This window comes from Sorex araneus, chromosome X (genome assembly GCF_027595985.1).
Source record: "Sorex araneus isolate mSorAra2 chromosome X, mSorAra2.pri, whole genome shotgun sequence".
NCBI lineage: Eukaryota > Metazoa > Chordata > Mammalia > Eulipotyphla > Soricidae > Sorex > Sorex araneus.
The window spans coordinates 19,421,362-19,449,129 of NC_073313.1; the positions used below are offsets into that span (position 1 = coordinate 19,421,362).

The 27,768-nt window shown below is 43.7% G+C and overlaps 1 protein-coding gene across 1 annotated transcript in view; it reads right to left on the reverse strand.

Annotated features, from left to right (window-relative positions):
- The window catches only part of MAP3K15 (mitogen-activated protein kinase kinase kinase 15), a 64,343-nt gene that overhangs the window by 3,723 nt on the left and 32,852 nt on the right, over window positions 1–27,768 (reverse strand). The window contains exons 13-25 of the mRNA XM_055120139.1: window positions 26,861–26,956; window positions 24,785–24,866; window positions 22,286–22,419; window positions 20,940–20,961; window positions 18,969–19,074; window positions 15,334–15,464; window positions 14,995–15,100; window positions 7,462–7,625; window positions 3,806–3,989; window positions 3,202–3,352; window positions 2,659–2,833; window positions 1,633–1,818; window positions 725–830 (exon numbers count right to left, since the gene is read on the reverse strand). Coding sequence (XP_054976114.1) covers window positions 725–830; window positions 1,633–1,818; window positions 2,659–2,833; window positions 3,202–3,352; window positions 3,806–3,989; window positions 7,462–7,625; window positions 14,995–15,100; window positions 15,334–15,464; window positions 18,969–19,074; window positions 20,940–20,961; window positions 22,286–22,419; window positions 24,785–24,866; window positions 26,861–26,956 — 1,643 coding nt within the window. The remainder of the gene's footprint in view (window positions 1–724; window positions 831–1,632; window positions 1,819–2,658; window positions 2,834–3,201; window positions 3,353–3,805; window positions 3,990–7,461; window positions 7,626–14,994; window positions 15,101–15,333; window positions 15,465–18,968; window positions 19,075–20,939; window positions 20,962–22,285; window positions 22,420–24,784; window positions 24,867–26,860; window positions 26,957–27,768) is intronic.

Consider the following 27,768-nt stretch of genomic DNA (forward strand, 5'->3'; position numbering starts at 1 on the left):
AGGAGAGATGAATATTGGTCAGCAAGGCCAGGGCTTGGCCAGCAGTGTATCCTCACAGGACTGCTAGCTGGAACTGGAGAGGAGATAGTGCGCACCAGTCTATGAAGGTGCGCACGCCCAGTTTATATGTGGGGGTTCTGAGGCCTGAAGGTGGCAGTTAGCCAGACAGTTTTACAAAGGTACCAGTAGGCTTCAAGCAACCACTTGGTTGCTTTCCTAGTGAAAACGGCCTGCCTGGAGTGTAATTCCTGGTGGGAATTCAGCATTGGGGTTTAACAAGCCTCTCCTGGAGATTAACCTTGGGCTTCGGGGCCTTCAGAGAAGCAGAGGGCAGGGAGGGATTGGCAATGTCTATGGCAGGGCTGTTCACGCACCACAGGAGCAAGGATGTGGGAAATAAGTGTTTTGAATATTTCAGAAGGTTATAAAAGCCAAGAAGAGTCATTATATGATCATCAGAGAGGGGATCAGGCGACTGAATTCATCAACCATCAATACTCAGGGATTCCTGAGCGTACATAGAGGTCATGTTGGAAGAAGATGCCTGGTCTTCCAATTCCATACTCTCTGCTAGCTCCGAAGTGTCTGCTCTGCAGCTGCCTTGGTTCTGTCCCCGGAGCAGTGGGGGTGGGGTGTGGTGGGCATGTACAGCTCTTAAAAGTTGTTACCAGAATCACAGAACCCAAAGCCTTAAGCTGATCTTGACCAAAAAGCAGGTACTAACCTGGAATAAGAACGGAGACCGAAGCATGCACAGCTTGATAAATTATGTTGTTCATTGCATACATCCACTGGGGCCTAATTAAGTGGGTCCTCAAAATTTTGTTTACCTGAAAATTCACAAGAATCCAGATTTTTGGTCCATTATGCTTTTAAGAAATAGAAGTTCTTAAGAAATAGAAGTTTCTACTTAATCCAATTCACCTCAACTCAGAGATAAAGGATTAACTGTGTTGCTCTGGATTTCTACCACACTTTAATTTCTTCTGGACTGAGTCATCATCCTCTCTAAGCACCCCAAAAGCTATGCTGGGGGTGCAGACTTGGGCTTCTTAAACTTTCTGCACTTGCAACCCCCTTTCACCCAAGAAATGTGCACAGGTAAGCCCTGCCGGAAAAACCTTGGATTCATTATGCATTTGATTTTGAATTTTTGGTCACTGCGTATCAAGAAATCTTTTACTATTGTCAAATTTCCCGTTACCCCCACATTCAGTTACAGCTGAACCAACTGGGCTCTCGAGATTGTGTGCCCTTGTCAGAGCTGCCTCCCTGCCTAAGTCAGTTCTGTGTAGTGTCTTGTGACAGAAAGCCATGGTCTTGGGTCTGGAACAGCTCACCTGTTTGGGAAGACCCAGAAGCTTAAACCCTCAGCTGTATCCAATGGATGTCAGATGCCATCTGTTACCAAATTCTATACTCTGGTTCTTAGATGGGGGCAGGTGGGTCACCTGAACTTGCAGTCAATTCTCAGAAGTACTCCCTGAGATCGGGACTTGCGGTGCAAACCAGTGAGAGAAGATGGGGACTATGGACGAAGATGGTAATTGGACACCCTGCCCTTGACTATGAGCCCTGCCCAAGGGTTTCATGCCTTTTGGCACACTCTCAAGAGTTCAAAGGAACACTTACAGCATCCTGAAATCCAAAGAAAACCAAGTGGATCTGGTCAATGTATTCGGTGTCGAAGTCCACGTCTAGCCTCAGCTGTGACACTGTGGATACCAACATTCTGATGTCCTGTGAGCGGATGTAGTCCCTCAGGGTTTGAATGATTTTCTTGATGCAGCCAACTGACAGATATGGCTCTTCTGAATTCTGCATTCCCCCAGTGACCACGAAAGAAGATATTTACGTTAAGTTAGAGAGAGTGCAGGAAAATTCAAGAAGTAGTATGGGAAAATCTATGGATAACACTGCTCTTTACCATTGGCTAGCGTCGTTTCCCCCATTCCCTACACCTCCAGACATATGTTATATCCCCTGTACAAATGACTCCTTTTTCGTGATTATGATGGCCACTTAATGCCTGTACTGCAAACCACAACACCCAAAGGGAGAGTAAAAGAGAGAGTAAAAGGGAATGCGCTTGCCACAGAGGGGGGTGGGGGGATGGGGTGGGGGTGGATACTGGGAACACTGGCGGAGAATGGGCACTGGTGGAGGGATGGGTACTCAATCATTGTATGACTGAAATGAAACCAAGAAAGTTTGTAAGTCTAACTGTACTTCACGGTGATTCATTAAAAAACCGTCATGTTCATATGGGGTGTTCTGAAAGAACCTCTCCTCATCCAAAATAAATTAAAACTTAAATAGTTTCACCTATCACCCTTCTCTCTTAAGTGGCCATTCTCCTAGCATCTGGGCCAAATCCTGTGTCCTTCAGCTGGGCATTAACTGGGCTCCAGGGCTCAGCATTGGGACTGAGAAGGACTGAGACCATGGCACTGACTTGGCGCCAGGGGGCAGCACCATGCCCACTAATTAAGGTTCTGCAGAGTCTTTAGGTTTGCGGTTTTTGTTTTGCTGGATAGAGGGACAATAAGAAATAATGACAAAGATTAAAACAACTCTACTAGTGTCTCAGGGTGGTATGAACTTCCATGTCCCTTAGGGCCTGAACCCAGCAGAGTGGGAGTCGCCCGAAGTCCGTACCTCAGCCAAGTACTCTTGCAGGTTGGATACCATCTGGCTCTGCTCATCCCTGAGGATTCTGAACAGGGTCATGCGATGGTCATTGTCATTGCACATCAGGAAATGGCCTGGCTCCCTTCCTTTGGGCTTCAGGTACATGGTCACGTCCTGCTTTTCCAAGCTGTCATCTGTCATACTGTGGACAATCACATGTGACAGTCATTTAGAGAAAAGCTTCCCTAGGATGCCAAGGAATGGGCCAAGAGCTGAACCCTCTGTGGTTCTCACCCCTGCAACACCAGCATGGGAACGGGGAGGGAAAGAGCATGGGTAGAAAAGCCCCCATTATTTGTTTGACTTGAAAGATGCAATTATCAGAAGGGAGGAGGGGTAAGAAGGAGAGAAAAAGGGGAAGAGCATGGGGTAAGGAAGGAAGAGGGAACAAGGCCCAGAGAGGTGGGGTGGAGGAGGGAAGCAGGAAGAGGCAGGGAAGGATGCAATAGGAGGCATGCTGCCCCTTTTGCTACCTGGGTGGCCCTGCAGGGACCATGCCCCAGTGAGTACCTGGCCAGGTCATCCTGCTGGCTCCTGGACATGGAGGCCGTGTCGAAAAATGCCTCTGGATTGGTATCCAAGTTCGAAGGGACCCGCCGATCCTCATTGTTGAGAGGACCCGAGGTGGGCTCAGCCAGGGTATCCTGTGGAGTGGTGCAGCCTGGAGGGGGTTCAGACAGGAAAGGGGAAGAGTCCCACAAACCAGGCGGTCTTCGGTCTGCATTGTTCTAACAGGGCACCCCTCTGCAGGGATGCTGGTGAGATGCATGTCTAACCAGCCTGCAGCACAGGCTGAGGGTGACGCTGAGCGAAATGTCGAACCACTAGTTCTGGCTACTTATTCAACTGACCTCAGGAGACAGGACCACCCCCTCTCAGGTCTACCAAGTCACAGAGGGGTGGCTTGGCCTCAGTGGCCAGCAGGACCAGTTCCCCTGACTCCCTGGAACCAAGGCTGGGAACAGCACAGGGCAGTAGGCCAAGAACCAAGTCATGCCCCAGCTCTGACATGGACAGACACCTAGTCCCACCAGGCCCCTCACACGGGCACTTTTCACAAGCTGGTTGCCATGTGATCAGGCCCAGCCTGCCACCCTTCTCCAGGTAGCCTCACCTGGTGGCTTGAAAGTAATTTGGTACTTCTTGGTCTTCTTCACCTGCTTTAAGAACTTGTCTTTGAGTAGTTGGGCAGCAGTGGGGCGTTTATTGGGGTTAGGTTCAAAGCAGGACAAAAGGAAGGTTTGGGCTTCAGATAAAAGAGATTTTGGAATCTCTGGATGGCACTTCAACATCCCCACCTGTGTTTAATGGAGAAGCAAGCAAAGCAACAGCAAGGTGTCAGCTGAATCCAGGACGCAGGTTTTCTTTATTTTTATTGAATCACTGTGAGATAGTTACAAGCTTTCATGTTTGGGTTACAATCACACAGTGATCAAGCACCCATCCCTCCACCAGTGCACATTCCCCACCACCAATATCCCCGGTATACCCCCCCTCACCCACCTTCCCCTGCCTCCATGGCAGACAATATTCCCCATACTCACTCTTTCTACTTTTGGGCATTATGGCTTGCTACACAGACACTGAGAGATCATCATGTTTGGACCATTATCTACTTTCGGCACACATCTCCCATCCCAACTGGCTCCTCCAGCCATCATTTTCTTATTGATCCCTTCTCTATTCCATCTGCCTCCTCCCCTCTGCTCATGAAGCAGGCTTCCAGCTATGGGGCAATCCCCCTGGCCCTTGTATCTACAGGATGCAGGTTTTCAAGGCTGTCACTGGCCCACCTGCTGTCCTGGGAGGGGCTGGGGACCAATGGATACGCACAGCTCCAGGGACTGGCCTTTGGGAACTATGCTGAGAGATCATGACATTGGGGGATTTCAGAAGAGGCCTGGGTGCGACCATACAGGAGGAAGGGTAGAGTGGGAGAGGCTGGTGAGTGCCCTGCCCTGGCCAGAGGACCGCCAGGACACAGGGGCAGGTGCAGGAGCCAAAGACAGCCAATAACCGTTCATCGTCTGGGGCTCTGTGTGGTGTTTGCTCCACGACTGGAGGCAGCTGAGACAAGACCTGGCCCACAGGCGAACGGACGGCTCCCATATCCACGATGACTGCAAGCATCTGTGATTTGTCTGATTCCCAAAGGGGTCCTGCTCTAGGCAATCCCAGACCAAGCTTCCACCCTCAAGCTGTAGGCCTCGAGGTCACTACCGCTCCCCTGTCCCTGTCCTGGGACTCTTCTGCTTCAGCTCCTATTCTGCCAGCTCATCACGATCCTGCCAGAGCCTCTTGTCCCCGGAGCTTCAGGAGGTGCTGGGAGCAGAGGTGTCCCACTGTCCTCTGGGGGCAGGGTTGGAATCTCTCTTTTTCTTTCCCAAGACCACTCGGTAAGCCAGGGTAGGAACCTGCCTTTCAGATTCACCCCACTCCCAGTCCCTCGATAACTCTGGGGGTGGTGCGGCCACCCCTGTGCCCCTCAACCAGTCAGATCTGGTTGTTCTGGAGAATGCCCCCTCTGGCGTCCAGCTTCCCAACCCAGATAGGACCCAGGGGTTCTGGGGCCGGGGCAAGTGGGGAGTTACTGGTCTTCAGACTCAAGATGTCAATGAAGGCAGGTGACTGAATTCTGAGACCTCTTGTTCAACATGGGCCCAGGGTCGCCTCGCTGCAGGTTTCAGAGAATCTGCTTACCATTCCTCACCTGAATACTTCTTATCACAAGAAACGTTTTTTACACCAAACTGGATTCGAAAGCACCTAAAGGCTGCATGGAGTCCAAGATCATTTCAGATGACTGTCTTGTGTCCAGAGATAAACACTCAGAACAAGAATTGAAAGAGGAAAGAGGAAGCTTAACCCTTGGTTCTTAGAAAGGATAGAGCAAATGTGAGTGTTCCTGATATCCTACTGGTACATGACTTTTGGGGGATGTTCGAGGGCCCCCTATATTATTCTATTCATGTGGTCCCAACAAAGAAGCCCAAACGGGTGACCTGGAACAATGGAAATTAATTCTCTCAGTTTTGGAAGCCACAGGTCCAAAAATCAAAGAGCTGGGCTGGGGAGATGATTCAGCGGACTGAATACAGGCTTTGCATGATTCCCAGTTCCATCACTTCATCATATGGTCCCCAAACACTGCTGGGAATGGCCCCAAGGAACAGCACAGGAACAGCCCGTGAGAATCTGCAGGTGGGTATCTCCCCAAACAAAAAACCCAAAAATATCAAAGTGCCAACCACCAGAGCTTCCTGTGAAACCTACAGGGGACTTTCTTTGCTGCCTGGCTTCTGGGGGCTGCTGGCAATATTTGGGGTCACCTGGTGTAGGTACAGTATTGCAATTTCTGCTTTCAGATGAGGACTCCATTTGTGCCTTTCTCTGTCTCCCCACATCACCTCCTTCCTGTGAGGAGTGTCTGTCTCTAAGTCCAAATTTGCTCTTTTTAAAAGGTCCGACAGTCTCATTTGGACTTATCGGTGAAGATCCTGTTTTTAGATAGTCATGTTCTGAGCTTCTAGGGACTAAGACTTTAAGTATGTCTTTTTCAGGGGGCACAACTTAACCCAGTATCTCTGGGAAGAGAAAAGAGTTCCCTTTATTTCAACACTGTCCAGAATTTCTCACATTTTTCGCCTGAAGGACTCTAGGAGTCCTTCCCAGAAGTCATTTCTAGTCTGTGTAAAGACAACATGTGGCATCCCATAGTATTTTTGCAGTTTGCCACGCAAGCTGCCTCCCTACACATCCCTAAAGCTTACATTATCCTCCTGGAACCTAAAGTGCTAACAAGCTAAGCAGAAAGAAGAGGCAGAGAGGAGTGGGGACTTTGCTTACGCCCTATGGCTGAATCAAGAAAGCCCAGAGCCTTTATGTGGTTCCCTAGACTTTGTGGAAAATTTAATGCAGAAGGGAACACAGATAGACATGGCCCCAGTTCCTTCTTCCTCCCAGACCTGGGATTATTATCAATAGTCCCAGATGACTACATCAAGGAAAGAAATTGAAGGGCAGAGGAAGGTCACTGTTTTCCTCCAGCCCTGGTGAGCAGGACCTTGGGAATACAGGTGCGAACGTTGCTTGTCCCCATGCGGGCCTGGCTTGGCAGCTCCAAGGACAGGAAACTCCAAGGACCTTCTGGAGATAACCAAGGAAAGAAATGGGGTACCCAAAATACCAAGCATGCATATGCATGTCTGTAAGGCTACAGCCCTTTGTATACATGTCCAAGCACACAGTCAGCAGCAGCTGCCAACCAGATCTGACACACAGAGCTGTCCTGGGAGCAGCTTCCTATGAGGTACTGAGCAACATGTCCTAAGGGCTCAGCATCCCCAGTTAGGCAAGAACCCTCCACTAGTGTCAACTTGTCTGGAGAAGTACTTTAGAATGGGAAAGGATACCTGATTTCATACTTCAAGTCTCTCCTCTCCCACACCAAGTAGAACCTTCTCCAAAAACAATTTGCCCATCCCCCCCGCCACCACACCCCATCCCTGGCCTTTGACAAAGGCCTTTGACCTTGATTTGTCATACCCAATATGAGAGCAAATGCCCCCAAAATGAGAAAGAATGAGAGTTCTTCCTGATTGCAACCTTTGAGCAGATGGCCTATGATGCTCTTCCCACTCTGATTTACACCTCATTCAAGAATAAAACCACTTCTCTTCTACCTTTGTGGAGAGGTTTCTGGACTACAAAGAGAAATTTTGATTTTCATTCTATTTTCCCAACACAGCAACCCAAATCCCCGCATCTTACCTTGTACAGTGCTGCCTGTGGCATGCCTAACTCAGAAAAGGGGGGCCTTCCAGTGGCCATCTCAATTATGGTGCAACCCAGGGACCAGATATCAGCTGGGGCGCCAGAGCCAAAACATCCTTGACTCCGATAGATAATCTCAGGTGCCATGTACTGAAGCGTGCCTATAAGGAAAAAATGAAACAAAGCTAGGGGATGTGCACCATATGAAGCTAGTGTGTGGTCTCAAATTCAAGTGGCCCACTAGAAAACAGGTGCAGAATTTTGACACTCTCATCAATGACGGGTGGAGCTTGCTTCTGTTCATAAATGTGCTTTGCCTCTTATCTTTGATCAGAAACTCTCAACAGGTCTCCTTCAATTCTATTCACACTGAGATCGCACAGCCCCTTGAAGAATGGACTCAATTATAATCAATATGCGCATATTATTTGTGTCTGCAAGGTATGAAGAAACCTAGATGCCCAACCCAAAAGGTGCTGGCTTAGTGGAGACCCACATGATGGAGGTGGTGAACATACAAAATCACAAGTATTGTAACAGAGATGAACACAAAAGCCTCTGAGGACATCAGTGGAAAAGCACTTGATTCTACCAGATCAGAGAAAGTTATGCACTCGATTCTACCAGGTCAGTTAAAGCTATAGCTATAGTATAGTCTGGGTCTTAGAGATGTAAATGCCATACTGTGACTTTGCCTGGTGCCATTGCTAGAAGAAAGGAGAGGTTAGTTGCTTTTTTCCTGTCTCCTAGATGTATGTCAGAGAAAACTGGTCTCAGGCCCTCAGCTGCGTCCAATAGCAGTGGCTCATTTCTGCCTTGTCTTTGGTCCCCCCAACCATACAGGACTAGCTTTCCTTTTCTCTCATCAGTTACCTGCTGTAGCGCAGCAGCATCCCTGCCTGAAAGGTTCAAACCCCACCCTTGCATGTGCTGCCCCCACCACCCAGAGGTGCAGGTTGCTTTCTGATGATAACTCAGTCCCAGTAACAGACATCTCTGTTAAATTACTTGTGAAGATAACTGGGGTGATTTCAATTTTCCACCCTGGATTCCAACTGAGATAATTGCTAAAACTTCTTAAAAGAAAAAGAATAAACTGTTAAAGTCACACAACAGTAGAAAATACTACAAAATTAAACTGAAGTGGCGTTCTACCTCAGTACACTTCTAACTGGAGGATTCAGTCAGATTAATGCTTTATTTTTTTGTTTTTTTTCATTTCTACAGTTTATTACTAGAGAAGCTTCTCTGATTCTGCAGAGCACCAGGAACCATGAGAGAAGCCAGAGAATCAGAGAGCTCAGGAGAGCACGGAACCTGTTCTAGGTGTTGCTTTTGCAGCTGCCTCTTTTTTTTTAATTTTTTATTTTATTGAATCACCATGTGGAAGGTTACATAGTTCTCAGGGTTATGTCAGTTATACAATACTCAAACACCCTTCCCTAAGATTAATGCTTTAATTTGTACATTTTCTTTATATGGAACCAAGCATACACCAACCCTTTCTAAGGGCAGACACTTAGCAATGGTATTCATTCTATATAATAAATAGCCCAACTTTTAGTTGCTTAAAACAACAACAGGATTGGGGTTGGAGCAATACTACAGTGGATAGAGTAGGGTGTTTGTCTTGCATGTGGCTGACCCAGGTTCTATCCCTGGCATCCTGAGCCTGCCAAGAGTGATACCTGAGCACAGAGTCAGGAGTAAGCCCTGAACACTGCTGGGTGTGGTCCCTAATCCCACCCCCCCAATAAAAACCACCACCCACAGGATTTGAGTTTCTAAGGGTCTGAATCTAGAAACATTAGAGCTGGTGGATCTGGCTTGGCATCTCTTCTCACTCAGGCAAACAAAATATGACTGGGGCTGTACCATCCTGAGACTAGAGTGGGACAGGAGGATCTATTCCAAACTTAGCCATGGTGGGGGCAGGGGGCCAAGGTGGGTGTTGGTATGAGGCTTTAGTTTCTCATAAGTAGTATCCTCCATAGGGTTACTGAAACATGTCCTTCCATGTTAATCTTGGACCTCTCATCTTGAGAGGTCCAAGATTAAAAGGAATGCCAGGAAAGGGATGCCACATTACCTAACCTACCCATTAGAAGTGAGTCACTAAATCTAGTCCACATTGAAGGGAGGAGATTACACAAGGTAGTGACTATTAGGACCTGCAGATTGCTAGAGGTCATCATGTGTACTGCCAGCAATGACATATAATTTCCAGTTGGCACTCAATGGTTTATAAAGCATATTCATGTCAGCTGATGTGCACAACTTCAAAGTGGGCAAAGTAGGCACTAACTATTGTTACTTCCATTTCATGCATGAGGAAAAGTGAGACTCCAAGAAGCTAGAGGATCTGATAAGATGAAAACCCAAGTCTTCTGTCACCAAATTTAGGGCTGTCAGTAAATGGACAATGCTGATCCCTGTGATGAATTCAGAAGCATGATAGAAGGAAAGGTGAAGCATCAGGTAAAAGGATTTCCGAAGCCATGACATAACTTGTCTCAATATAACGGGGAGGGGTAGAGCAGTAAGGGAAGATGGGGCACCTGTCCCATTTACTGTGGTAGTCTAACTACCCACTCAATCAACAGTCAACAGAGAGATGGATTCATGCTATTTCAAACTATCTCCTGAAGCATGAGAGGCCTACATGTCAGGAGTGCTTGTCAGCTCTACAAAAAGCAGACTGCTGCTGAAAAAATGAAGTGATGATGTGGGGTGCAGGGTGACTGAAAGCAGAAATCCTGCCTTTAATCAGGCCCTCTTAGTCTTTCTATGCTTCCTTGAACAGCACTGACCCATGATGTGTGTCTGCTGTGCTGCTCACTCAGGCAATAACTAGGGTTAGTCACTGAGCCCAGTTCTCTACATTGGAGAGTGGTACAGCTTCCAGAACAAGGTGACCACGTGAACTACAGGCACAGAGCAGGCCCCTCTGCACAGAAAAGTCATTGAGTGCTCCAAGACCCCAGCAGGGCTTTCAAATTATCAGTAAGGATAACACATGGAAGGCAGGGGATAATCATTCTGGAGTTTCCATTAAGGTGCCAAGGAAAGATCCAGACACTCAGGCAAAACATGAAGGGGGATATTCCCATGCACATTTCGAAAGGGACTTTACAGGCACATTTCTTAGACAATGTTACACAACTCTGCGCTGTGGATGAAGGCTAAGTCACTGTCAAAAGTTCAAAGTTCCAAAAGGGACTATTGATAAACTACAGGAAAGAGAAGTAACATGTAGTTTTCCATGATGCTGGGGGGACTACCCAGTTCCCCGACCCACAGAATGGGCTTGGTGAGAGGTGATGTGTCTTCTAACCCAAACCTTCACAGCACTCCTCATGGCTACCCTCAGGTTCAGCAGGGAAGCTGACCAAAACATTGGTTCCAGGAGAGCAAAAGCAGGTTACAGCAGCAAAGTCCGAGGGGGTGGGGATGGGGAATGCCAACCAGAGGGTCTGGAGACGTTGCCACTCCCTCGTTACAGTGGGAAAAAACAAACACATAAATCCCAGGTAGCAGATGGAGGCCAGATTATAGAAATATTGCCTTAGAGTAATCTTAAAAGCAGCTCTGTCCATTAGTGTCTTTCCGGGTATGGATGGAAGAGGATATAATGTGAAGGATAAAAGATCAATGATAAAAGATTTGTGACTTTCATTTGGAGGAACCTGGCAGGAGAGAGCTAATGTGCTGCCAGCTGTCAATGCACTGTCAACCAAGCAAATTTCCTTTTCCTTCCTCTTCTCTAGCAGCTTATCAGCTGGTGGGGAGGGAGAGGCAAGCGGGGAGACTCCCAAATGTACGTGTGGGCCTGCAACTGCCAATCAGTCAGTGACTAGAAAGATTCTGGTTATCAACCCTTTCGGTGACTGGATTCACACAGCTGTTTGCTACTGAGTATTCTAATGGTAATCCTAGAAAGGATTACTATAAAGGGCATTGCGAGGGGAAAATAACAGTGTTTTAAATCAGATCTTTGGTCGCCATTAGGTTCATTATGTCAGTTATGCCCATAAATTGGATGCTCTCAGAAGATCCTGCTGGCTCTGAGAACTTATGACTTCTAATAGCCAATCCATATTTTTTGTAATTAACAAATACTTCAGTTTTACCTGCTAGGAGCCAGATACTGGTTGAAAGGCTTCATCAGTGTCAACTCATTAATCTGTGTAAAACCCTCTAAAAACCTCTAAATAGAGGCTAGAGCAATGATACAGTGGGTAGGGCGCTTGCCTTGCATGCTGCCAACCCAGGTTTGACCTCCAGCACACCATATGGTCCTTCGAACCTGCTAGGAGTGATCCAAGCAGAGCCAAGAGTAAGCTCTGAGCACCTCTGGGTGTGATCCCAAAACAAACAAAGAAAAGAAAAACAAAATTAAAAACCTGTGTGAAGTAGGTATTATAAGCATCTATTTGACTTATGAAGAAACTGAAGCACAGAGAGTTAAGTAATATAACCAAGGTCACACAGCTAATATTTTGACTGAGAAGAAATTTGAATGAAAGACGATGGCAACCACAAACCATAATCTGTGCACTGGGGTATCCTTTTCTAGAGAAAAGCTTGTACATGAATGCTCATAACAATACCAGTTATCTCTGCCACCTGAAAGCAGGACATTCCTATTTGGTATGATCTGGCATGCTAATTTGGGAAAATGTTTGAGCATTCCTTGAGCACAGTAAGTGGGAAAGGTCTATTTTCAGATAGTGGAGAAAACACATGCTATGCACAAGAGCAAAAAGGTGGAGGCAACTTCAAATGCAAAGACCACTATCTAGTAGATAGGCAAACAAAATTCTCTCATAACACTAGAATACCACTGAGACAGACAAGGGATTAAGTATGGCACTTGCTATCTCACAAGTGAAGGCAGTGCTTTGCAAAAGAGCACCCATTCTATAATTTTGTTTGTGTGAAATCTCCAGAGCAGGCAACGCTCTACTAACAGTGGCTGCCTGGGGTGCGGTGGTTATGGGAACTAACCAAAAGCAGCACAGAACAGTTTCAGAGTGGTGAAAACATTCAAATTGGTATATTCTATGATATGAATGATACCTCAACACAGAGGCAAAGGGAGATGACCCTCACTTTAAGGGCTTTCCTTCTGTCTATGTACTTCAGCTACAGTAACAAGAAACATAACAGGCCAGGGTTTCAGAGAGAAAAAATTATCTTTCAGGCTTTTAAAGTTTCTGGAGCACTTGTGAAGAAAAGAAACTACTTCATCCACCCAGAACCAGAGTCCTGTACCACCAATTCAGGTTTTTTACAGAACTTCCTATCCCAAATGAAACCCTTTCTTAATTACACCCCAAACACTCCTACATTATTTTACAATGCAAAATTTATGATGTGTAAATCTAATCACTGTATAACTGTCATCCTGTTGTTCGTTGACTTACTTGAATGGGCACCAGTAACATCTCTATTACACTTAGCCCTGAGATTTTAGCAGCCTCTCCTTACTCTTCTTTCCCAATGATTGGAGGCTCTTTCAGGGTCAAGGGAATGAGACCTATCGTTACTGTTTTTGGCATATTGAATACGTCACGGGTAGCTTGCCAGGCTCTGCCATTATATTTATAATTCATTATAAATCTAATGAGTTAGAAAATTATGATATATGACTAATGAATTATATGTTTCTCTTTGTTATTTTTTTCTTCTAGGGATGCTAATTATGAAATAAATTGTCAGGAGGTTTATGCCTGGAAATAATTCCTTGTCATAACAGAGTCCCTTTCGCTACACATTGTAAAGCTAACTGGTGAATTCCAAAGAGGAGGATATAAGTCCTGAGCATGCCAGGTCTGCTTCTACCCTACAACCCCCCCAAAGTAGATCATTCGGACATACACATGTATTCATACCTTGATATATGTGTTGATATGTGTATTTATCATAAAGGATACATGAAAATATAATACATTCTCCTTTGGAAGATTCTGACCAGTTTTTAGTGTGATATTTTCCCATTTTAAACAAATATCTCTCTTCCTCTGATTTGCAACTGAGATACCATTTTGATGCATACATATTTCCTTCATATAAGGAATTATATCTCCACTACGGGCATCTAGTAGTTGACATTCAACAACTCTCTTGTTGAAAAAAATCTTTTAAGTGTTGAAACACTGAGACATTATTCACTGAAATAAAGGCCAAATCTTGTCAGTCACAGTTTGGTGTCCTGAGAATGGAGAGCAGTTATCTGTCCTTCATCACATATTTCAGAGCTATATTAGAGGATTGCATAAATAACTGCATCAAGCAAGGATTTTGTGATCATTTTACTATACTTCAGGGAACGTTAAACTTATTTATTCAAAATAAACACTTCTTTCCAAGATTCAGAATTTTTGCCACTATTTTCTTTTAAGCAGGAAAATTCAGAAAACCATGGAGAACTTTTGAGCATCATTCTATTCATTGGAATGATTTTATATGGAAAGGTGCCTGAAAATTTTCTCAACTCTTTGAATCTAGTCCCTCTAATTTTGGGTTTGGTGGGAGGCAAACCAAGCAATGCTCAGGGCTTACTGCTTCTCTGTAATCAGGGGTCCTGGAATTTCTCAGGGAGCCATATGTGGTGCCAGGTATCAAATCAACGTCAGTGACATATAAGAAAAGCACCCCCTGTATTATCTCTCCAGATCCCATATAAATTCTCAAAACTATTTCAATATTGATACATGGGGAAAAATTCAATTCCTCAAACCTATTTTTGGAGGGAGCTCAGTAATGGGATAGACATAAGGCTCCTGTATGCAAAGAATGAGTTTTGCTAACACTGAGCTATATCTCAGGCCCTCAAACTCACTCAGGATGTCATATTCCCTGGATGAATTATCATCCCTTTGAAACTTAACCTTACTGAAGCACAAGGCATCAGAACTCACTAAAGCAATTAGCTATTTCTCATAAGAGATCAACAAAAATATCTTAAAAAGTTGCCGGAGGAATACTATTACTTAGAATGACCCCCTTCCCTCCTCTGCCACTAATTATATAATATGCTGTCAACTTGAAAGGAATACTGTCATTTTGATGGTTGATTAGAAACTCAAAAACCTCAAGCAGAGCACTATACAAACCAGAATTTATTTATTTGGGTCTTTGCGGGTGGGGGGGCACACCCAGCTGAGCTCAGGGCTGACTCCTGGCTCTGTGCTCAGGCCACTCCTGGTTGGACTTAGGGCTTAGGGGACCATTACATGGTGCCAGAGAGCAAACCCAGATATAGTACAGCCTTGCCGACTGTACCATATCTCTTCAACCCACAAACCCAACTTTTAAAAGACAAATTAGGCAATCTTGTCATAAATAGCTGTCAGAATGTATCGTTTTGACAAAGTAAAAACAATTTCAAACTGAGAACAGTACACAGCCCACTTGACTGATCAATCACCAAGTCTATGCTACAAAAATGCCCAGAAATAACTTTCCAAGGACTGCACAGAAACTATAACTCCACAATGCATTCCCATGCCAAGGTGTTTCACTTACCAGCAAATGTCCCTGTATATGCAGTCACTCCTGCGAGACGCTTCGAGGTTCCAAAATCAGAGATTTTTATTACCCCACTGTAGATATTTACCAGAATATTATCACCCTTAAGAAAAAAGAAAATCAAGGGCTTAAAGACATATAAATATGCTGACATTAAATGCATTTTGGCCTGAAGAAATGGTCACAGGTCCCTAAGAATACTAGACTGCATTGTAAGTACTGACACTTCAATCACTACCCTCTTGGAATCTACTCAATCTGGATTGACTAACACTGTCAGCAGTTAAGGATCTGAGGTGTACACACAGAGTCTTGTCAGCTCAGGAAAACAAGTACCTTTATGTCCCTGTGCACAATCTGGTTTTCGTGGAGATACTGAAGGCCTTCCAGGATCTGCCTGGTAAAAAACTTGATGGTGGGCTCCTTTATGGGCCCCCATACAGTTTGCAAAAGGGCAGACAGGCTTCCTGGAAAAAGAGAGAGAGAAAGAGAAAGTGATGAAGACTCAATCATGAAATTTCAGGGAGATAAGTGAGGAGATGTTTCTGAACGAACAAAAGCACTCACGCTAGTTACATAGCATTTGGATGAAATGGGCTGTCTTTACTCCCTTTATCCCAGATGTGCAAGCACAGCCAGAGCAGGGACAGGTAGCAATCAGCATGCCAGCCTGACCATACATGCCTGTACCATGACATTCACTGGGTCAATATTCTTTGTTCAGGTTCACCAAATAGTGAGAGCACCATCAGGTCCTTTGAACTTGTACAAGTTTTAACCATTTGGTTTGGTCAAAGTCACAGCCTCAACCTTACCCTAAAACAGAGGTGGGTAGTCTTTGTTTCTATCAAGAGCCACTTGAATATCTATAACATCAATCGTGGGCCATACAATTAAGGAAGACAGGTCATGGGGAGCTGATTAAAAAGCACATGAGTCTATTCCATCATGAACTAAGGTCAGACCACAGAATTTCATGGGCATTAATATGGTCCACAGGCCAGACGTTCCCCATTCCTATCTTAAAATCAGAGATGAATGGAGCTAGACAATAGGACTGGAAGAAACTTTGTCTCTCTGTTCCCATTGAAAGAAGGCCCCAAAGCCAGGTTACAGGAATATGACTGCCTTGGTTAATGTCCCCCACCTTCCCATTCATACGATTGAACACTGAACCACAAAACCACCACTGCATTTGAACCATCTGTTTCAGAGGTCTTTGTAGTATGAGAGGCAGAGGAAGGTTGTCTACAGAACAAATGGACATATTTTCTGCTAGGTTCTGAGTAAGTTCAGGGAAAAAGCAACTGTACTTTATTCTTCAATATCCTTAATCTAGCCCACAACCTAACTCTTAATATGTATAGTTAGGCTCTTAATATCACAGTAGATTCTTAATAACTATTGTTTGAATGTATGTATAAAATATTTCTAACTGATGCTTTTATATTTGTTCTCAGGTAATAATACTTAATAATACTATATTGGAGACAATGGTGGAGGGAAGGTGATAATGGTGGTGGGATTGGTGTTGGAACACTGAATGCCTATAACAAATCATCATGAACAATTCTGCAAACCACAGTGTTTAGGAGTAGAAATTTTGTTTTTAATTTTTCTGGGTTATGGGGCCACACCCTGTGGTGCACAGGGGCTACTCCTGCTCTGAGATCAGGGGTCATTCCTCGTGGTGCCAAAATAGGGCTAGCCATAAAGCAAAGCAAATGCCTTACCCTCTGTACTATCTCTTCAGCTCCTAGAATCAAATTTTTAAGAGCCATAGTCCAGAGTTGGAGAAACAGAGAGCAAGGCATTTGCCTTGAATATGGCCAACCGAGGGTTGATCCCCTGGTACCACATATGGTCCCTGAGCACTGGCAGGTGTGGCAGCACTGTCTTCCTCACCCCTCAGCCAACCCCCTATCCTCATACACAAAAGAGCCACAGTCTAAAGTAAAGGTCTGCCGTCTGGTCCATATAATACATTTTACCATTCATATTTGAAAGTTACTCACATGGTCATGTAAATTTAGCATGGACGTTTCTTGAGCTTTTTTTCCTCTCTTTTTTTTCTTTTTGGGTCACACCTGGCAATGCACAGGGGTTACTCCTGGATATGCACTTAGGAATTACCCCTGGCAGTGCTCGGGGGACCATGTGAGATGCTGGGAATCGAACCCGGGTTGGCCATGCGCAAGGCAAACGTCCTTCCTGCTGTGCTATTGGTCCAGCCCCTGTTTCTTTAGCTTTTAATGTTCACTTCCATAACCTTCTAAGATCTCACTTCTAAGACCAGGTAACAAATGGTATACATTGGTAAAGTGGTATAATTGGAAACTGGTCCCATGGCAGGCCCACAATAATTCATTTTATATTGCTTGTTATCAATTTCTAACTGAATGATCAAAAAGTATTTCCTTAGAAGAAAATTAGTGTAAATTGTTGTATGTCACCCTGGAGACATTAAGTCCTTGTATGAGAGATTACTTGTATGACATGCAAATTCGTGAAGCATTCCATATTGTTATACATACCTCTTGGAGAGCCCGGCAAGCTACCAAGAGTATCCCGCCAGCATGGCAGAGCTGGCAAGCTACCCGTGGCATATTTGATATGCCAAAAACGGTGGCATAGGTCTCATTCCCCTGACCCCGAAAAAGTCTCCAATCGTTGGGAAAGACGAGTAAGGAAAGGTTGCTAAAATCTCAGGGCTGAGTGTAATAGAGATGTTACTGGTGCCTGCTCGAGTAAATCAGTGAACAACGGGATGACCGTGATACAGTGATATAGTGATGAGAGATTACTGAAATGCTGTTACAGGTTAAGCCGTCACTGTTTGGTTTGTCAAGATCCAATCTGGTGTGCTACTACTGGATTATCACTGTTGTAGAGTTTGGAGATGTTGCTCCAGGCAGTCCAGAATTTTTAACTGGATGGTACAGTTGGAGTTAAATTTTCGACTGGGCAGCGGCTTTGGGGGTTGGATGTCACTGCCAGAACTTCTGGAAGTACAGGGTGATAGGGGAAGGTAGACACAGAGAAAACTTGTCGATACCTGTAACAAAAACCTACATACATGCACTTTCAGCAGGTTGATTTCTGGGTTCGGGAGAGCCTGGCAAGCTCCCTGTGGCGTATTCATATGCCAAAAACAGTAACAATGATGGGTCTCATTCCCCTGACCCTCAAGAGCCTCTAATGAGGCATCGTTGGGAAGGACGAGTAAAGAGAGGCTGCTAAAATCTCAAGGCTAGGATGAAAGGAGACGGTACTGGGCCCGCTCAAGCAAATTGATGATCAACGGGATGACAGTGATACAGTGATCACTATATTAATAAACACTAAAGGTTCACTAACTGCCATTTTGAGAACTTGACATATTTTGTTTAATCTATCCAACAATTTATCAAGATGGGACATTATCACCCAATTGCAACTTAGAAAACCAAAGTCACAGAGAGGCAAGTAATTTGCCCAAGGTCATACAGGCTGTTGACCTGTGTAGGATTCAAAGTAGAAAGTTTGGTACAGATCAGAGGAACTCTTAGCCTATACTGTGTCACCGTACTTAAGGATTTGTTGACAAAACAATGCTGTTTTGTCTCATTGTCAATATTACTTTGCAATGTCATTTTAAAAGCCTCTGTCCCCTCTTCTTAAAACCATCTTTAGACTTCTAGATTGTAAATACTTTGAGGAGGCAGACATTGCTTACTGCTTCTTTGTCCCCAGCTCAGCTCAGTGGCAGGCATCCAAAAGACCCACAATGACTATCTGACAGATGTAGGAACAAATAATAAATGGGCCATTTCTGAGATATTGAAAGTCTATAATCAAACCCTTTAGTACCCCAATGCACACACACATCTAGAAGGTCCAGCAGCTTTTAAATGGCTGGGATGGGGAATCAAGTTCTTTCGTTATCCATTTAGTGATTTTCAGAGTGTGGCATCAGACCAGTGACTACTCACCCCCAGGAACCTGCTCCATGAAGATCTTAACGCAGCCATTCTCGGACACAGAACCCAGGTATTGAACAATATTGCGGTGTCTGAGGTACTTGTGCAGGTGTAACTCCTCACGTAGCGACGGAAAGAGCCTGGTGGGAAAAGCACATCTAGGGTCACCTGCCAGGTCCCCAGAGCCTGAGAGCCAAGCCATCACTCACCTTCCTTGTGGCTGGTGTCTCCTTTCTGGAAACTTCTCTCCCTTGGTTTCCCTGAGACTCTGAAGCTTGCCATCTGTAAATGGGAGCTAATATTCCCTGCCATGCAGGGCTGCTAAAAGTCCAAGTGTGCCAGGTTTCTCGAGCATTTACTGGCGTGCTTGGTGTGTGTATGAAGGAGTACTACTGTTTGAATGCTAGAATTAGGGCCTGAACTCTCTGACTAGCCTCTGTGTCTCTCAACAGCCCCTTTTCCTCTACTTCCCATGACAGGTGCTGTTTTAGAAGTTTCAATCCTCAGTTGCTTTCCAGTAACGCTCTGAAAACTCTAATAACTACTACTGAATGAATCTCAAACCAGGGCTTGGGGCCTCTTTAATCCTATTGCCCCTTCTTAAACACACACACTTCATAACACCTTCATGAAATCCACAGAAAGACCACATGGTTTAATGTGGTACAAAGGTTCTTTCCAGCTCAGGTCAGAATACACCTTTCAGACTTCTTACCTCATCTCAAATTCCCTTATGGTCCTAACTCCTATGTTCAGAGCACAACAGACAATCTATTATTCTCTGAACATATTCTGTGGTTCAGTAAATCAGGTCTTCCCTCAGCACTTGAAGGTTATGGTCTCCTTTTCTGCCAAAATCCTATGCAACCCTCAAACAACAGCTCGAAGATTATTTAATCCTCAAATTTGCCACACTCTACCAGGAAAAGCAATTCATTCCTCCCTTATGCTTAAAAGATACTCTGCACCCATCACTTTGATTCCCTGGAAGGTTTCTGCATTCTATACCTGGATTAAAGGGAGTGCCATAGCTATCCTTTGTTCCTCAGTGCCAGTCCATAATGTGGCTCAGAGAAAAAGTCCAATATTTTACAATCATCCTATATGTTTAGAGAAGACCCTAGAAATATTAATCAGTAATGAAAATCTAAAATAAAAATTGCAACCAATTGAAGGATGTGGTACTTGCCAGTTTTCCCCCTCCATATATACTCTCAATATGGACACCCCTTCTCCACCCTAAGAATAAAAGAAAATGCTGAACAAGTAATCATGAGACTGTGATTCTAGGCTTGCTTCTTCAGGAGAACTCATTTCATTTTCCTCAGTTTTGGTTTTATTATTGGTTGAACAAACCCAGTTCACTTTGGATCTTATCATTCTTATATGACAATACTTCATCACATTAAAAATGAATGATCAGGACTGGGACTGGAATAGATAAATAGTCTGGAGCACAAGCTTCACTTGCATGGGGACTAAGTTTGATATTGATACTGCATTGACCTTGGAACACCCCAGAGAGAGACCACTGAGTACCAATGAGGGCCTACCAACCCTCCCGATTGAACAGTGGCAGAGGAGAGGACTCAAAGGGATGGAGCCTTGCACAAAGAAGACCCAAATTTAATCCCTACCCCCCTGTGGCTCCTAGAGACCACTGACTGATCCAAATACCATCAGGTGTGTCCCTGATGGCCCAAGCATCACCAAAGGATCGATCACACTCATTCATATAGCTAAACCCTGGCCAGAAATGAATCCTGGACTCCCAAAACTTCTGGGAGGCCATCTCCTCAACAAAGCTAAAATGAATAAATTAAGCATCAAAACCTGTTTGAAATCACTGGAAACCCATGACGAATAAGTTACTGCCCACCAGGCAGAAGAGCGAAATGCACAGCCATGGGGTTACACTGAAGGCAGCACACGTGTTCTGAACATGTCTGCAGGGCAGAGAGTTAAGATCTGTAACTTCTCTACAAGATGCACAGGATGCTTGTATCTGCCATTTTCTCATTTAGAATTAGATGAGGTGTAAGTTGAAAAAGGAACAAATATTTAATTAGACCCTAAAAAAATATCGAAGAAATGAGTTAGTAGTGATGGTCCTAAAAGGAAGGGAGTAAGGGAGGGGAAATAAGAGAAGGGGGGAAGAATAAAAGAAAAACAGCCCCCTAAATCTCAAGTGACGTTGAAGGACACTGCATAAAAGTCTGTATTGAAAAAAGATAAATTTTCAGGTTAGCGTGATAGTACAGCAGGTAGGGCACTTGTCTTGCAAGCAGCCAACTCGGGTTCAATCTCTGGCACTACACATGGTCCCCTGAACACTAACAGGAGTGAACCCAAGTGCAGATTTAGATAGAATCCCTGGCCCTGGAGCAATAATACAGTGAATAAGGTGTTTGCCTAGCAAGCAGCCAACCCAAGTTCGATCCCTGGCATCCCATATGGTTCCCTGAGAACCACTAGGATTGTGGAGCCAGGAGTAACCCCTGAGCACTGCTGGGTGTGGCCTCAAAACAACAACGGCAGCAGCAGCAGCAACAAAACCCAGAACCCTGAGTGTGGCCCAAAAAGCCAATATACACACACAAACATCTAGCTGACAAACACATACAACTTTTTACCTAGCTGAAGGGTAGAATTAAAAATCAAGTTTTCTCAGGGGCCAGAGTAATAGTGCAACAAGTGGGGTGCTTGTTTTACACATGAACAACATGGTTTAAATCCCTGGTACCCCACATGGTCCCAAGAACCCAAACAGGAATGATCAATAGGTGCAGAGTCAGGAGGAAACCCTGAGCACTTCCAGGTGTGGCCCCAAAATAAACAAACACAAATAGAGTTTTCTCTCCAAAATCTTATCTCTCTAGGGTCAGAGGTGTATGCCTTGTATATGCAAGGACCCAAATTCAAAACTGACATCACACAGTCCCTCAACTGCCATTGGGCATATCCTAGACAGCCTGCAAGCCCTCCGGGTCAGAGCAGTATCACATCATAAGATCTTAGCATTGAACCACCTGGTCTGGTTGAATATCACCCAAGAGTAGCACCCCTGAGCAATGTTTGAGCCCCGCTTCAGAGAAAGAGAAAAAGATGACCTTCCACAAGCCACATAGCTCTAAGTGAAGATTTTCTGTTTTTTTCAACCTATTTCTAATATGCAGAGGACAAAAGTCAATCATCCTCAGTACCAGACAAAATCTGGATATTCTGAATTTCATGTTTTATACCCCCCTGTAACTGTCAGTGGTGGATACAGATCAGGGGGGCTGGAAGTGGTGACTGAAGCCTCTGCCTGGGAGGAGTGTCCTACTTGCCTGCTATTTTTTTCTGGGATTTCTTTGATGGCGATTCGCATTTGCTTGGTCAGATCTCTTCCAGCGTACACAATCCCATAGGTTCCTTTTCCCAGCACAATTCGTTGGCCATTGGCATCAAGTTCATATATGTACTGGAGAAAGAAGAGTAACAATTTAAGAAGCATACAATTCATGCTGGAAGAGCCCCTAAAATGTCCCCAAACTGTTCAAATATTTTAAAAATTACCAAAATATAGTTTGAGGAATACGTCATGATATTTAAGCTATGTATATTTCATGAAATAATGACAGCATGTCCTTGGAAAAGGAAGTATTTTCCTGGTATCACTGTCATTCCGTTATTCATCGATCTGCTTGAGTGGGCACCAACAGTATTTTCATATTGATGAAAAAATTACTGACTCCAAACTGAGGCCACTGTCTGTGTGGTGTATATATTTTCAGGGTTGCATGTCTTTCTTGGGATACTATGATGTTCTCCCACAGCTTGAATATGTGCACAGGAGGTTCAGGGGGCATATCTTGGTGTTCTGAGTGTTTGTGTATCCTGAGATGGAAGGATTTTCTGTCTAGAGTTGGGATCCCAAGCAGTGCCAGGAAACAATGGTCACCCTTGAACCTGAACTGGAATAAGCGGGTTGGGAAATAAGACACATGATCGTTGAAAAGTAGAGGTATTTGGGTCTGTATATACAACTTCTGTTTTAGGGCCACACCCAGCTGTATTCAGGGCTTACTCCTGGCTCTCCGCTCGGGGATTACTCCTGGCAGGGCTCAGGGGACTGTATGGAGTACTAGGGATTGAGCCTGGATTGGTTCTGTACAAGGCAAGCATCCTACCCACTGTATATTGTTCTGGCCCCTGTATATACAAGTGATATTTTCATGACCAGGAAATATGCTGAAAGAAGTTAATTTCTGTTGATACCCATTAAGAGTAAATTTTGTCTTGAGGTATTGTGTTCTTTAAAGTCGCAATTTCTTGATGACAATGTTAAAGGAAGACCTGCTGTACCTTGCTTATTCCTCCCTCCCTTATCTTTGTTATTTTCTGTAACAGCAGGGGAATGGGTACTGGGAGATGGATTACACAGTTGGTTGCCTGACTTGCTGGATATCACATACTCTGTTGTGCCACCAGGAATCTCAAACAGCAGAGCCACTGGGAGTGCATTTGATATGTGAGGGATCAAACTTGTGGCCTCAAGCTTGCAAGGTACAAAAGGCTTTTTACATCACACCTTTCTCTGTGATCCCATTTCTTAGCTCTAAAATGTGTCCCTCAGTTCATTTCCACAGGGAATTTTAGATCTAAGCCAAGAGTCTGAGTCCCCAAATCCATTATTAAAATGAACCCCTTTGCAGGGCCAGAGCGCTGGTACAGTGGCAGGGCGTTTGCCTTACATGCTGCCTTATTTGGATCCAGGTTTGATCCCTGGTATTCCATATGGTCCCCTGAGCACTGCCGGGAGTGATTTCTGAGTACAGTGCCAGGAGCAACCCCTTACTACTGCCAGATGTTGCTCCCCAAAACCCAACAACCAAAAAAAATCCCCCCTTTGCTATTTTATTTTCTTTTTTGCTTTTTAGGTCACATCTGGCAATACTAAGGGGTTTTTCCTGGCTCTGCACTCAGGAATTACTCCTGCCGGTGCTCGGGGGACCATATGGGATGCTGGGAATCAAACCTGGGATGGCCACATGCAAGGCAAATGCCCTACCCGCTGTTTTTCTATTTTCTTAAAGAAACCTTAAGGAATTAATTTCAATCTAACTTGAAATAGTAAAAATCTCATTAAACTGTAACTTTTAGGAGGACTCAAACCTGAAGATCTGTACAAGATTTAAATGAATCTGCAGAGTGTTACTCCCTAGCCAAGCATATGCAGTTACTGTGTATTCCAAGTGCTGTCTAAATGAGCTGGGGGAATATGGATCAGTGGTAGAGCACACACACACACATATACACCTGAAGACCTGAACTTGATCCTCTATAGCATGAAAAGAAAAAAGTTTGCTCCAATTAGTTATTTCTCTTATTTTGGCAAACATTAACTAGTTCAGAAAAAACCCTTCTCATAAGTTACACACAAAAGGAAATTCAGTGTAGGCTGTGCCATCATTTTTTAAAACATTCTGACTGTAAGGATTCCAGAGTAATGAGTTTTTCTACATAAATTCATTAAGCTTGATTTTTGAAAGTTATGAATTATAGTGCTAGTTCATAAATGAGTTTTTAAAATATGCCTATAAATAACTGTTACATAAAAATATATATTTGGGGAGGGCATTTGGGCCACACCATTGGCATTCAGGATCTATTCCTGGCTCTGTGCTCAAGAGTCAATCCTGGCAAGTGCTTGCGACACCAGATGCAGTTCCAGGGATTGAATCTGGGTCAGTCACACTAATTTTCTAGCCCCAGAAATATCTTCTAATGTATCAAAGACACATTCTGAATAACTTTCTTCATCTTCCAGGTTTTCTGTGACTTACCTCTACAATGGCTTCATCAATGTCTTCCTCCAGCTCCACTATATGGCCTGTTGCTGTCATATCTCTGACTAACGAGTAAAACCTAGGACAGCAAATGTCACAAAGATGCGAATTATGATCACCCTTTTGCTTTACCTTAATGCATCAGACTGTGATTAAATATAAAGCAAGCTCTTATAACTTCACCCCTTGATTTGACATGGTACTCTAAAGCGGAATTCTCCATCCAGCAGCCAACAGACTGGTGCTGAAAGGTTAATAACCACTAGTCTAACAGCTGAGTTATAATTGCCAGTCCGTGAAATTGTTTGCAGGACAGCTGCCAATCCACAGGTGCAAAAGGCTGAAGAACACTGCTCTGAAAGTTATTTAAAGTGTCTAAGTACCTACACGGCATATGAATCCCACTATATAGTATTTCCACTCAGTGATTAACTAATTGATGCTTGAACATGTCCAATGACAGGGAACTCACAAGGCAATTTATTCTTTGGAGAGTTCTATGGGAAATGCTTCACTGATAATGAACTAAATGGTTCTCTTATGTGGGCTACGTCCATGTATTGTTTAGGATTAATCACTTTTGGGGGGCCAGAGAGATAGTACAGTAGTAGGGTGCTTGTCTTGCATGTGGCATACCTGGGTTCAATCCCCAGACCCATATGGTTCACTGAGCCTGCCAGGAATAGTTCCTGAGTGCAGAGCCAGAAGTAAACCTTGAGTATTTTTGGGTATAGCCCCAAAGAATAAACAAAAAATAGAATCAATAACTTTTGTATATGGCAGCCCACTAGAAATGTACATATATCTATTATGTCCTTATAAAACTTGTTCCAGCATTATTTCCATGGGAACTGTTTGTGAGTCATTCCACTAGCAGGAAATTCTTCAAATTTGTCCCCATATTATGATTCTAAAATCTGGTCCAGAGACTCAGCATTCCTAGGGTAATCTAACTGGTGTTCAGGATTGTGGGAATATCACCTTTCAAGTGGTAAACGCTCTAGTTATTAGTGAGAAACAAGTCTTGTATAAGGGGAGGGGTGAGAAGAACATGATGTATTTCAATTAAAATAACTGTATCGGGGCCAGAGCAAAAACGCAGGTAGGGCATGTGCCTTCCACGCAGCCAACCTGGATTTGATCCCCAGCATCCAATATGGTACCCCAGCACTGCCAGAAGTATTCCCTGAGTGCAGAGTCAGGAGGAACCACTGAGCATTTCTGGGTGTGACCCCTCCATAATATCCTCCATAATATAAAAATAAAATAACTGTATCATGTAATTCTGCTGATATAGTTCAGCTAAAGCAGTCCTCATAAATCTAGATCTCTACCTCATATAAAATGCAAAGATGAACTCAAAATAAATTATTGTGGTGTTTTATCATAAAAAGTCAATCAAACTGGCCCCTCTGGCCCCTGTCCAGCAGGGTCAGTCACAAAGAATAACACAGACAGAAGCTGTTGCTTTCCAGGTTGCAAGCTAGCCTTGACAGCCCTAAGACAGTACACTGACCATTTATTGAGTACTATTTTTCCTCCCCTACAATGATTTCCTGGCTTCAGACACAGGAGACATTGTTAAAGCTAACAGGTACAGTAAAACAACTGGGGGCTGAATAGATAGTACAACAGGTAAGGCGCTTGCCTTGTACATGACTGACCTGGGTTAAATCCCCAGAATCCCATATGGTTTCCTGAACACTGCCAGGAGTAATTTCTGAATTCAGAGCCAGAAGTAACTCCTGAGCACTGCCATGTATGCCATGTATGCCCCTTCCCCAAAGGAAGATAACTGTTAATGGATATTAGATTTTTTTGGGGGGGGTAATGAAAATATTCTAAAATTAAATTGTGATAGCTACAAAACTGCAAATATAAAATTTTTATTTATGCCCTTTAAATGGGCAAAGTGTACAGTATATTAATTTTATTTCAAAGCTATAAAATAATTTTCCATGAATTAAATTTTCAGGAATCTTAGGATAGAAAATAAGTATTTTTCACAACAAAAGTCCTTTAAATATGCCTCACCATAATTAGACTTAAAATCCCAAATCAGCTGTAACTCACCTCTTACACTGCTCTTTGGTAGAAAAGCAGATTTGAAAGTCATCAACATTATCATTGATGTAAAGAAAACAACACCGCTCATCAGCGTTGGATATGCTATAGAATTTCAAAACACAAAATGTATATTTATATGTCTTACTATAAACTTCAAACTTTTTAGAAAAATATTAATATCTTACAAGCTTGAAAGACTAATGTTTTAAAAAATACCTCCCAAATGTTACTTCCATTTTTCCCTAGGAAATTTAAATAGTAGGGACACTTATCTGACTTAGGTTTGAATTTTTCCTCATCAATAAGTTTTAACTTGTCAGGAATTGATATTCAGTGATCACTGATAAATATGGGAAGGAGAAAAGCCAACAAAGTGTGATCTGCGGCCCTGGAGTTTATGGTTTAACAAAAAAATACTGGGAAGTTATTTGTGAAATAATTTTTTATGATATCAAAGGAATTTCAAGGCTTAAAAAATATCAGGACACAGTATTTGTGCTCACATAAGGGAAACAGAAATAAATGTGGCATTTAAATCGGCATAAAAATGTGGCATAAAAAGTTATCTGGTTCATCCCCACTCAACATCTAGATCTGAATCTACTGCTCTCCTCAAATAGGATATATTTTTCCAGCATGGACATAAACAATTGACAGAAAATCATCATACTCCATCTGCTGGTAGCCTACTGCTAGAAAGTTCTTTACCTACAATGGGCTGATGGTTCTCATTTTGTTAGATGGCACCATGGAAAAGGAGCATATAATTAATTCTTTACACAAATGAAGCTACTCTATCTTGCTTGTTTCTAAGTCACCTTTTTCCTTGGAGCTGCAATTTCTTTAACCAATATTCATGTGTTAGGTGTTACATGAGAAACGCAATTGAAACAGTAATAGCTTTAAAAACAATT